A 13,172-nucleotide genomic window follows, 5' to 3' on the forward strand; every position below is an offset into this window, starting at 1 on the left:
GCTCTTCCAGAGGACCCGGGATTGATTCCAACACCCAATCAGGTGGCTCACCAGTGCTAATGTCAAATTCAGGGGAACCGACTTTTGACTTCCATGGCCATGCATACATGTGGTACACACTGATTTGTACAGGCAACACACACATATACACATACATAAAAGTAATTTTTAAAAATTAAGCTGAAAAGAGATTACTGTCTTCTTCAAAGAACAGAATAAAGTGTAGCAAGCAGAATAATTTACCATGATAGACATCCTCCCCTTTGCTTTCTTTTATCGATGCAGTCAAACCATCGGAAACAAATTCTACAATCCCATGAGGATCGTCGTTTTTTAGAATTGTTATGTTGACAAGGGTAGCACTGCCTAGCTTGCTCTCCCTTTCGCCATGGCTGCTGAGGACCACCCGGAAGTGCTCGTCCAACTACAAAAGGCATGCCGAATTAGAGAAAGATGTAAAGTTGAAGTTTTCATCACAAATAAAATGTGTATATGACTGACACTGTTACTATATTCAACTTCTCAGGGTCAAACATCACATGGAAGACAAGAGAGTTTATGTTATTCCTAATTTTTAAAACCATTTGCCAACTAACTGAAAGATAGGAGATATTACTTTACATTTTATATATACATATATATGTGTATAATGGCCATACTATTCTAAGCCAGTAAAAATTCAAGGCCTTTCATTGGTGATCGAGCATTCATTTAAATGAGCAAGAATAAAAAAAATAAAATTAATTTGAAAGCTGCATATGAATTGTAGCATAAACATATTGGAAGTACATACATCTGGTCCTATTATAAAACAAATTAATTTCTTTCTGAAAAATAATTTTGCAGCAGAGCTTTAACTCCAAAGCATGCCAGTAAGAGTTCAGTGAGTATAGACCACGCAGAATAAAATGAAGCATAAATGGAGAAAGCCAAGCACGGAAGCCCCGAGCGCGGAAGCCCCGAGCGGAAGCCCCGAGCACGGAAGCCCCGAGCATGGAAGCCAAGCTGCTCAGAATTTTCTAGTTCTTGTTTTAGGATAACAATACACTCTTGTAAGTTCAATGAATTCTATTCTGCTTTTCAAGCTTCTTTTTAAATGTTTCTATACACGAGTACCTAATTCTTTCTTATGTCTTCCTGTCAATGTTCAAAATATTTCTATTCTCAATATCCTGAGACTGTCAACCTTTCACAAGGACACAGCACAAGTTCCGACCTCTGGCGTGCCATCCAGTCTGGTGAGTAGGGTGATCACTACTTCCCTTTCTCCTGGAGTGAATTCCAGCACCCCCGTGTTTCCGTAGAATTCATTGCTCTCTCGGGGTTCCACGTGAAAGCGGAGGAACTGTTTAACAAGCGAGCCCCTGGATCGAGTAATTCGGAGCTCCACAGCATCTCCTTCCTTTAAAAACAAAACCCACAAAAGTTCAATCTCTTCTAGAACATTTTTCTGAAGTTATGAATCCAGAGTGAAGTTTTGGACCTACTTTTATAACATAGGGTCCTCTAGAATCATAAGAAAATTCAAAAATGCCTCCGGGGTCATCATTTTCCAAAATAATCAAGTCTCGGCTAGTATAGCCTGATTTTAGGACATCACTGTCCACACTCACCCTGGAAAGTGAGAGGGGAAACACATTCTGTTAGTCTGAAATTTTCAAGATTTATTTGAGGCTTTTAAAAAAAAAAAAAAAAACACCAGCAGTATTTACAATTCTTCCAAATAATAAAAAAAAAAAATCAACTAATGGTTATAACTTAAAACAAATTTACATGTAATTAAAATCACTTCATACTAAAACTGTTTTTCATTGATAGCACTTACTTTAAGACATTTGAATTCATTATATCTTTTTTTAATTTGACTAGACTTTATAGGTACATAAATAATATAGAAATCATTCATATAAAGTATTAAATCCTATCACATTTTATTAGCATTTTAGAAAATTGTAGTTTGTAATTAGTTAGAAAACATACTGAAACAACTTGATAGCTGCTGGGTGTTGAGCTTCTCTGATCCATGTGTTTTCAATATTATATTTAAGTCTCCTTAAATACAATTATACTAATTAAGTAATGTATCAACTGGGTAACTACAAACCACAAATGGGCAAAACTAAATAAGTAAACCCAGTTATGATCTATAAATACCTTTTGCTTTCAAGTGCTTTCTATATGTCTCAGTTGTAACCTCAACTATTTTTCAGGAAAAAAAAATGTAAAATAGAATGAAAGAAATAAAGTCGTCTAAATGGGAGAGGGTGGGTTGGTGAGCAGGGGGAGGGGGATGGGAACAGGGTTTTTTGTTTTGTTTTTGTTTTCATTTTTGTGTTTTGGGGTTTGGTTTTTTGTTTTGTTTTGTTTTGGCTTTTTGTTTGTTTGGTTTTTTTCTTCTTTTTTCTTTTTTTTCAAAGGGGAAACTGGGAAGGGAGATATCATATGACATGTAAATAAAGAAAATATCTAATAAAAAAGAAATAAAGTAGATCTGAGATGCTGATATGCAATAACAACAAGTGTGTGTGTGTGTGTGTGTGTGTGTGTGTGTGTGTGTGTTGATGAATAGAGAAATGGATAGATAAAACATTTTATGATTTCAGGTATTTGTGCCTAAGTATAATTAGGATGATCAAAGAGACTGCAAGCCATGTGACTAGAGTTAGCTCTTAGGAAGTCTCAGTCATGAGAACTGGGTTGAGACTAGAGTCAGCTCTTAGGAAGTCTTAGTCATGCGAACTGGATTGAACCTCTCCACGTGTGACTTCCTAGGGAACAAAAAATGTGGTCATGATCTGACCCCCAAGTCACAGTGAAACCACAAGCAATCCAGAGACACGGACACAGGCCTGTGGTTTCTGTGTGGGAAGAAACATGAACTAACATGCTTCTGCTTTAAGAAACCAAACAACCAACACAGCACATGCTAGCAACCACAGAGGGAGTAAGCCCAACACCAGAGCAATTATTGGTTGTGTGGTCAATGACTCTAGTTCATTTCTATAAATATCCTCATTTCTTAAAATTTTCGGCGTCCACATAAGCCAGGAGACATGAAAACTGGATGAGAACCAAAGTATGCAAATTCAGTGTGAACATTAAATAAGTGAAGTTATTTTCAAGCTTTGTAAAATATGCTATCATGTATGATGCAAGACTCTTAAAAAAAAATCTCTATAAAATAGAGACACAAAAGGGAGAGAGTGCAAAGACACAGCCAGAAATGCCACACATAGCATTTTCTCTATTAAACAAAACACAAGATTCATAAAAAATTTCACCTCTAAACCACAACAATTATTCTCGGATGCATAAACTCTATGGATCACTAAAATTTAAAACTCTTCAGAAATGTGTGATAACACTCAATTCTTCAGTGTTTATTAAATATTTTAAACACATTCATGATGCAAAACCGAGGCCCCCAAATCCCAAGCCATTCATACAAATCCCATTGTCAGTAGAGAATGAGATTGCAAACCGACATGCACAACAGGTGGACAGGCAGCATTGCTCAAGACTGCTCATGCAGAACAGCAGTTCATCAGAAAACCATCATGCACAGAACAAAATACGGAGCTTTCAAAACAAACCATTATTCTGCATACTTACCCAAAATACACTACAAATCTTTCAGTTTCTACCCTGTCGACACAGAAAGAACGGTGGGAAGGGTGGAGGGGGGGCAAGCACACCATTTGCTAAATTCTCACTACTACAAGCTTAGAGTGGAGTGGTAAAATCAAGTTAAAGAAAGCACACTGCGTCCCCTGAACTTGACAAACGCCAGCAAGCCCACTTTTATGGAAGATGACCCCGTAACCATCAAGCATGTCCAGACCCATTCAAGACATTCCTTTCTTGGCCCCCCCTCCAAGGCGTAGATGCCTGCCAAGTGCTGTGTATGTCCAGAAGCCACAGCAGCTGAGCAAATGTCATTCAGCTGGACTTGTAATTACTCACTTTAATGAGGTTTGAGAAAAAGAAATATTTCCATCCTCAGATCTAAAGCTAGTTGCTATTTGAATTAAAATCATCAAAACTCTGTGGCAGAACATCTGTACCTTTCAATGTTTGCAGAGAAATATATTCAAAGAGTCGCAAGACATCATCACTTTAATTATAGTTCTATCTCAGGAAATCTAAATACTTTACACATCCCCAATGTATTTCAATTCCAAATAATCTTGAAAGGTACACAGCAAAATAAATAGACCTTAACATTTATAAAGAGTTATGTACATATAATTAGTTTTTATTAAGTAAAATGACAAAAAAAATTGCTTCTAATTGCAAAATGTTAAAGACAGTACTTTTAATAGGTATTATATTGAAGTTATTTTTAACTGTTTAGTATCAGATCAATTTTGCTTGTATTTAGTTTAGATATAAAGTACTTGAGTTTGAACTTAAGAGGAAAGTGTGTAATTCATCCTAATAAAGTATCACTCTTTTGTTACAATACAATCACACTAGCATTGCAATGTTCATTCATATTTTTCTGAAGCTTAGTTAAAACTTTGCAAAACTATAGGAGGATCCAGACAATATCACTTTCAAATGGTAAATTTCATTTTCATTTATTGATTTAAACATCCCTTTGGGTACAGGAATATACTTAGTTCATTCTTGTTTGTATACCAGTCTCTGACTAAACTGACAATAATAGCACACATTTTTTTAGTGATATGTTCTATTTTAAAAGAAGTGCAATATTCAAAATTAGCCCTGTGACTTGCTCTTCCCTGTGGTGTGCATAGACTTTCACACAAAGAAGGGATGGACAGGAAAAGGAAGAGCTTTGGAAAATTAATATTAATTCATTTCTAATGTTCATGTGACATTTGAAAGACTATAAAGAACTACTGCTGAATTTGCTGATGTATAATATAAATTATTCTTTAAACATCCAGCTGAGATCATTCAAACTGATAAGGTTTCTATCAAGTACCACAGGCTTATAAGTACTGTTCACTTTGCTTTAGTGTTCCTTATACCTGTCCATTGACTTAATTGTGTTTACATTCAAAAGGTCCATGAAAAAATCTATTTCAAATTTATATTTCATTGAATTTCACTAGCTTTCATGAAATGAAACAGTTAACCATGGGGCACCCTGTAACATATTAAAATGGCATCATTTAGACTGTGTGTTGGCCTTTTGGATTTATTGTTTTTACTTTTGTTGAAGAAGAAAATAAATGTGTGCCTCTGAAAGAAATGACCAATGGTCTCTCAATAGATGTGTTCTCTGTAGTCTGCATTTTGTTCATTCTCTTTAAAAATTACGCCAACCTGTGTTTGCCTTCTAGTACCTTCGGTGGGACTGGATGTGTGGCATAGAGAATAACCTCAATTATGGTAAAGATATAATTATAAATAGATAAAATAATAGGAGGAAAATGTAATGATAGCATTAAGAAAAACCTATGCCAGACAGTATACACCTTTAATCCCAGCCCTCCAGGGCATAGGCAGGTGGACCCGAGTTTGAAGCCAGCCAGACATCATCGCTTTTATAGTTCTACGTAGGAAATCTAAATACTTTACACATCCCCAATGTATTTCATTTTCAAATAATCTTGAAAGGTACACAGCAAAATAAACAGACCTTATCATTTATAGGGAGTTCCAGATCGGACCCCTACTCTCCCCCTACCCAAAAAGACGCACAGGAACTGCTAATCAGATATGGAAGAAGCGCAGGATTACTTCACACTGACTTCTTCATTTGTGGTACAAAAGGCCTCAATTCAGTCCTGAATCTTACTTTTCATAACTATGAACTGTGCAATGTCTTCCAGCTACATGTCATAGATGGTAACTGTGGGTTTGCTTTCGAAAATCATTGTCATCAGCTAATCAGATTTCGTTTTCTCTTCAGAAAGTATTTTCTAAATTTTATAACTAACTAAATAACTAAGCAAAACATAACAGAGGCTCTGAGACTGTGCTATTTCTGGGGTACATCCAGAGAAATGCTGGGCAGTTCTTATTACAATGGCTGAAAGATAACATGTGAATTCATGTAATTTTTTATTCTATAGAAATAAAAATTATTTATAATTTAAATTTAATGTAACGAGAATGAAGGGTAATCTTTTCTTTTAAATCACTTGATAAAGGTCTAACCTTGCATTCTTGAAAGTAAAAACAAGAGAGTGGAGTGTGTGACCTAACATTTCAGAGGGCTCGCTACCGCCCTCATGAATACAATAGAATTCACCATGTTTCAAATTTGCCAGCTACTTCCCCATAAACTCTCTACAACATGCTCCCTCAGAGCAAAACAGGGTAGTAAAAGGTCACAAAATATAGTAATCTTCATATTCAAAGAAAAAAACCCTCCCATATACAACAGAAATGTCTGAAAGCCTTAACAGCACTTGTCCATAGTTGTACTAACACAGGGGGAAATAGATTAAAACAAAATCACTAATCAAACACATAAAAGTTGCTGTTTCCTGCATGAGTTCTTACCTGTCTAGAGAAAGGGTTACAGTTTCATTCAACTCCGGTATGTCATCTCCTTTGACAGTAATGTTGATGGATGTGTCGCTTTGTCCAGATAAAAACACAACAGAGCCATTAAAGGGACCTGTATCATCCACAGTTACTGCTTTTGAATTAAAGCCAGAGGGCTGCAAACTCCAGTACACAGTAGCCTGGCCATCAGTCCCATCTCGATGCAGGGGGATACATACCTGATTTTACAAAGAAAAAGAAAATAAAAACTCTGCTGCAATGTACACTCATGCTTAACATGAGCTCTCCACACACATGCAAATGTAATTAGCTGACCATGTCTTCTCAATAGAAAGAACTAAACAACCAAGTGGCAGTATAAACATACTTGGAGAAGCAGGACAATAATTTTATATGTAATTTTTACTGTTTTTGCTAATCAAATTTATCTACAATATAAACCCCACCAAAAATGTGACCTTGGAATTATCTTAATAAGAAATGCAAATATATTTAAAAAGGTAAAGAATAGTGAAAAATATAAAATACTGACCATTTTCCTATTCTGGCTAACAACAGTCAGAAAGTCAGACAAGTAAACAAAGGACAATTCTTAGAAAGAAAATACCGGGCACTTGGGAAGTAGACGCAGGAGGATTTCTGAGTTCAAGGCCACCCTGGTCTACAGAGTGAGTTCCAGGACAGCCAGGGCTATACAGAGAAACCCTGTCTCGAAAAACCTAAAAAGAAAAGAAAAGAAAAGAAAAGAAAAGAAAAGAAAAGAAAAGAAAAGAAAAGAAAAGAAAAGAAAAGCATATAAAACTAACAAAGAGCTGTCCCTCAGCCACCGGAGGTGTTTAAGACCTAGAACAGTTGAAACAGTAAATTCACAGCTTCACACAGTAAACCAACAGTGAATCTCACTCCTTGGGAACAATGGAGACACTTTTTAGGCTTTCAGAAGGAAACTGTAAACTTTAAAGAACATATAAAGTCAAATCATTTTGAAGACTGACTCTTCTCTGCACGTTTATAGAGTTTAATAACAAAGGAAGAAAACAGTGGTCATGATACTTTGATATGAGACTTTGATAACAAAAACAACTCCCCTCATTTCTGACCTACACTTCAAGACAATTTAAACCAAATCTAAAGTGGGGCATACTTGCTACACTGTGGTACAGCAACGATGAGGTATTCCTAAATAGAAAGACACTGGGGAGGATTCAACTATGGCAATATATGCTTTGGTTGGGGAGGAGGGTAATATGAATATGCTTTCATGAGCCCGTGTGTGTGTATGCATACATATGTATATTATATATACACATATATAGTTATAGATATATAAATACATAGTTATTTTGCCAAGGCTTAGCATCTCACAACTTTCATCACAACTGGCATCAACCATAGGATGCAGAGCTACCTCTGAGTCCTTGGTCCCAGCTGAGGCAGCACACAGAGTGTTCAGAAGACAGAACCCCCCCCCACCCAAAAAAAAACCCACTCATGTTTCCACAATATGACCACTAAAAACCAGATTCATAATTGGCTAGGAAATGTCACAACACTGTGTAAAACCAATCACTATTAAACAGTCTACTCTCACCATGAGCAATAAATTCTATTTTTAATTAAAAATTTTATAAAAGTTCTGTTTTTAATTAAAATAGCACTATATCACTTCCCTTCCTCCCTTCCCTCCTTCCAGTCATCTAGCACCCCATGTCACCCAACTCTCAAGTTTATAGTCTCTTTTTCTATTATTATACTTGTTACATAAATATTTATGTATCTACACAAATATAGATATAAACACAACCTCTTACGTATAGTAAAATAATTATAGAAAAACCAGATGCCCAGCAGTTATTTACTCTAAATAGAGTATAGTCTATTAAATACATGTGAACCCTATATTAAAAAAGTCTTCATGATCTTAGACACATTAGGACATATGAACAGAAAAAGGCATATTTACCATCTCAGCAGCAGAATCTTTGGGTTCATGCAAAATGATTGGAAGGTTGCTAAGAAAACCAATTTCACCATTTGCAATGGCTGGAGTAACCAGTAATGAAATATTTCTGATTTCCCCAAATCTGGGACTTACTGATGGAATCAGAGGAAATATGTTCACCAACATCACAGCTTCCAACTATAAAACACAAACAAAAACAAGAAGGATAGTTTTAAAATTCAGGTCACAGGTCACCAGTAACAAGAACTTCAGGATTTGCCTATACCTACACCAACCCTCTTACATCTCCTGAAGCATCCACCAGACACTTCCCTATCATTAGGTATGATTAATATGCGGGATTCTTCCTGGGTTACCTTATAACTTCACCCTACCTCTTTAATAATGTCTGAGCATCTCCCTCAAACTCCAAGCCATTATAGCCAGTTACTACTGAGCATCTCACAACTGTCACACGGACATTTTAGAAACAGATGAATCCAAATAGAAACCACTGTCCTGCTCCAGATCCTACTGCCATTACTTTATTGGGTATTACCACCTGTCTGCCCACCTCGTCGCCTATAGACAACTTCATTGACCCTTTAAAAGCCAAATGTAAAAAAATTTCTCCATATTTTCTGCCTGGTTTCCATTGACCTATATACCCAATCAGTTACCTACGCCTCTTCTTTGCCAGACCTAAATCATTAGGAAAAGACCATTCAGAACTCCAATCATACCCAGAGCAACCTAATGATTAAAGAAGTACAGTACACATATAGCACACTATTAATCTTCCAATAGTTGATGAAGATGGTATTTTCCTCACCTAGGATGACCCTTCTTTCATCATCCCAAAATATGAAGCAGGCCACCTTAAAAACCAAATAATGCCCCCTCTTCTATATGAAGATTTCTTGGGATTCTCCAGTTGCCTTTGATCACTTTTGGAAACTCTGGAAGTGGATGTTTCTGGTTCTTTAAAACCTCATTGTGTCACTTGATGTCTTTCTGGAAGCTGTCTGAGAGGGCATGTGATGTTTTGCTAAAAACTGACACTTGAGATGCCCTCAAACATGATGTTTAGAAAGAATTTACGTAGAATCCACACCCCGCCCCAGGCAGTGGGAGGAGACTCTTGCATTGCTATGCCATGCAGCACTTCACTTGGCTTCTCTGTCTTCTCTGGTCCTCTCTGGTCCTTTCGGGTCTTTGCTGGTCTTCACTTCATAGAGAGAAATGGGCAAAAGAACTTCTGGTATTCCAGCTTATTCTGGCCGCTTCCACTCTCTCATGCCGATTTGACAGAGCCTTGCAGATTCTGCTGGATTTTTCTGCCTTTGCTGATTCAAGTTTCGTGCTTACTATTGAGCTGGACTGATGGTATCCTGACAACAAAGAGTGGAATCACCCCCAAGGAACTTCATCTAAACAGCTCCACAACTCCCTTTTTCTATTAACCTTCCTTTGTTGAGGTTTAATCTGTTGCTATGTATTGTGATGCTAAGTGTGGGAGCAGGGGGCAGGGAGTGTGGGGGGACATGACATGGTTGCCCCAGAGACAAGAGAGTCTGCTCATAGACCCAAGTGACACTATGTGACCTTGACCCCAAGTTATTTCTGATTGGTGCATAAAGATGCCTATAGTCTATAACTGGGCAGAATTGAGATCCGCAGGGCTTGATGTTCCTAGCCTTGAATTTGGAGAAGACCACAAGAAGAGAGAGAAGAAAAAGGAAAGAGGAAAAAAAGACCATGTATTAGGAGTCAAGAAAGTAAGGCCATGAGAGCTGGCCAATTGGAATTAAGAGCAGGCCAGATGAAACACAGTAAGTAGTAACTCAGTGTTAGTGATTGGAAAGTACGTTGTAATAGCATAGAGGGTAGATATCTGCCCAGCTCTACTGCTGATTAAGGCTTATTGTAAATAATAAAAAACGTTTGTCTCTTATGCCGAAACTGAATGGTCAAAGGTGGCATAGAAGCCCTGGTTTGAGATTAAGTATTCTCTACAACATTCTTTCTTCTCTACCTAGAAGGGAGGTTGAAGTGTTTAAGAACCCTAAAGTAGGTTTTGGAAAACTCTAAGCCTACAGCTCTTCTACTCTCATTGCTTATAACTTAGATAGGAACTTCACGCATTATTAGTTCATTGTTTTATGACTCAGACTTTTGTTTGTTAGCATGTCTGTAGAGATCCTAAAGGTCTGTTCCCTTTCAACATGTTCCCATACACAAGCAAAAACCTGAAATGCAGCTATGCAACAAGCATTCTTAATTCATCTCTCCAGGATAAAGAGCTCTATACAGGTCACCAAAACACTGCAACTTTCAACGTCTTACATTTGGAACATAACTATCTATACTGTTCAATTGCTTCGTCACTACAGGACTATAAAAGGAAAGCTTTTTAATTCACATGAGATTTTCAGCTTCACAAAACATTTCAAATCTCCAATTCTGCAAAGCTTTGAAATGTTGACATGACACTGCTAAGAAACCATAGTAGAGACCTGTGGGTTGTGTGATTTTTCCAGAAATGGACAGGATTGGAATTTTTCCCCCATGACTGGTATACTTTGTGACAAACAACATACATTCCAAAGAGCCAATGTAAGTGGCTCATTTAAATGTCATGTATTTTGTTGAAAATTATGTACAAAAGAAAGATATGAAGAAAACCACATTTAGTAAGCGATCATTTGAAGAAATTAGACTACAAATTCTGTCCAATACTTATATACAAACTAAGCCAAGTAAAACAGTGTTTGATTCTTTAGTAAAATACATTGAGTTTACAAAATAAACTGTAAAGACAAATATGTAGTTAAAACCATTTGCATATAACTTTTATTTCCAGAGATGAACACATGTACAAATAGTCATATACATGTGTGTGTGTACTTTTACAAAATAGCACAAAGAATAAATAGCATATATACATGTGTATGAAATGCTAAAATAAGAGTACACATTGGTTAGAAGTAAGGATGTAAAATTCACTGGTCATGTGTGAAGAATCATACATGAGTTACACATTCATTCCCATTTATTCATGGATCTCTAAAATGCTAGAATTGTCTAAAGCATTAAAAAAAAGAAAATCAATATTTTTTTACTCAAAATTTTCTACAAAGAAAGTAATAGTCATTTTAGCTACTTTTATCAGAAAGTAATACAATTAATTTTAGTGCTGTTCTGAAAACTACAAGGGAATGATATAAAAGATAATAGAAATAGATCATTTAATAAACTGATCAATAAGAAGTGATAATTTTAACACCTTGCCATGTTTGCTCTGGTTCTGTAAATGTTTGTCAAATGAAGGTATTCCCTGAATTCATAAGAGGTCATTCTTTGCCTTCACATATGTACTAATGGGACAGTGCACACCTACTAATCTAAATGACACCTCTGCTTCCTCAATCCTTAGTTACATGGTGTCACTGAATGCTCTAGAATCTTAATCACAATGTATCACTAAATGCTCTAAGATCACGAAGATGGTCAGGAAGCTATAAGAACAAAAGCAACAGTGTGATATATTTGTTATCTAAAATCTGCTTAAATAATTTTAGTTCTATACAAATTGTAGCATATGTGAGGCCAAAGGCACATAGGAGGGACAACTGAACACTGAGATGCCAAAAACGAACAAAAAAAATCTTAAATGTGTATTAATAAGAACACCCTGAATCCAGAGGATACAAGGGACGATTTTAAATGAATCCTTAAGCCACTCAACACCTTATATGCCAATGGCTCATGGAAATTTGAGGAAAACTACTCCAAGTATGAACTAGTCAAATTTTATGCATCATATTTAATAAAATCAGCTTTAAAAACAAAAAAAGTTATGACATATTTTTAACTTTCATAAAATTTGAAATTATATGCCTATGGGTGTTTTGATGCTAGTGGGCTGGTTTTCATTTCTTGCAACAGGAAGCTCTAGTCTCAACCATTTGCTCTACTCAGCTTCACACACTCTGCCATGGGGCCAGTCATCTCCCAAGAGCATTTCATAAACCCAGGAAGAAGTATGCAGAGTTGTGAGTAGGGCTGTGGTCTATATGCCTCTAGGAATCATTAGAATGGGCCAAACATCACAGCAAATTCCCCACATGAAGGAAACACGAAATTATGATAATAAAAATTAAGGTCAGTGTTTCAATTGCCAGTGATGTCCGGAACATAATAAACATCTCCCAGTGGATAAGTACTCAAAACAGTGTTTACTACATATTGAAAAACCATGTATCCTCATAACAGGCCACTCACTAGGCCACTTGGTGAGTTGCTCCTCTGGAATGCAAATCATAAGGCATGTGAAACACTTAGCTAAGAACAAACATCTTCTGGAGAAAAGAACCACCCTGAAAGCTTAGCAAGTTTGGACACAGGTCAATGACATTTCGGGAGTCGTGAATACTATATGCTTTCAGAGGCTAACAGAATTACCTAAACAATAAATCATTCCCTCCCTTTTAAACTTCTCCTCCTCAGTTCTGGAAGCTAAAAGACTGTCTTCTATGTGATAAAGAAGAAACTGCTTCAGTCTAGCACTATTTCCCAAACAAAGCACGCAGAGTATAAGATTTCACATTTTCAACCACGCAAAGCCTTAAGAAGTCTATTACAGATACACTTTCTGCACATGTATTTGAGAAGAAATCCAGCCGGGTGGTGGTGGCACATGCCCTTTATCCCAGCACTTGGGAGGCAGAGGTCCAGGACAGCC

General features: G+C 36.6%; 1 protein-coding gene across 4 annotated transcripts in view; it reads right to left on the reverse strand.

The window, feature by feature from the left end:
* The window catches only part of Adgrv1 (adhesion G protein-coupled receptor V1), a 543,529-nt gene that overhangs the window by 480,733 nt on the left and 49,624 nt on the right, over nucleotides 1-13,172 (reverse strand). For all 4 annotated transcript variants that reach the window (XM_031360570.1, XM_031360571.1, XM_031360569.1 and 1 more), the window contains exons 10-14: nucleotides 8,450-8,626; nucleotides 6,481-6,704; nucleotides 1,488-1,614; nucleotides 1,217-1,402; nucleotides 244-424 (exon numbers count right to left, since the gene is read on the reverse strand). In XM_031360570.1, the coding sequence (XP_031216430.1) occupies nucleotides 244-424; nucleotides 1,217-1,402; nucleotides 1,488-1,614; nucleotides 6,481-6,704; nucleotides 8,450-8,626 (895 nt within the window). The remainder of the gene's footprint in view (nucleotides 1-243; nucleotides 425-1,216; nucleotides 1,403-1,487; nucleotides 1,615-6,480; nucleotides 6,705-8,449; nucleotides 8,627-13,172) is intronic.

The sequence above is a fragment of the Mastomys coucha genome, unplaced genomic scaffold (genome assembly GCF_008632895.1).
Source record: "Mastomys coucha isolate ucsf_1 unplaced genomic scaffold, UCSF_Mcou_1 pScaffold8, whole genome shotgun sequence".
Classification (NCBI taxonomy): Eukaryota; Metazoa; Chordata; class Mammalia; order Rodentia; family Muridae; genus Mastomys; species Mastomys coucha.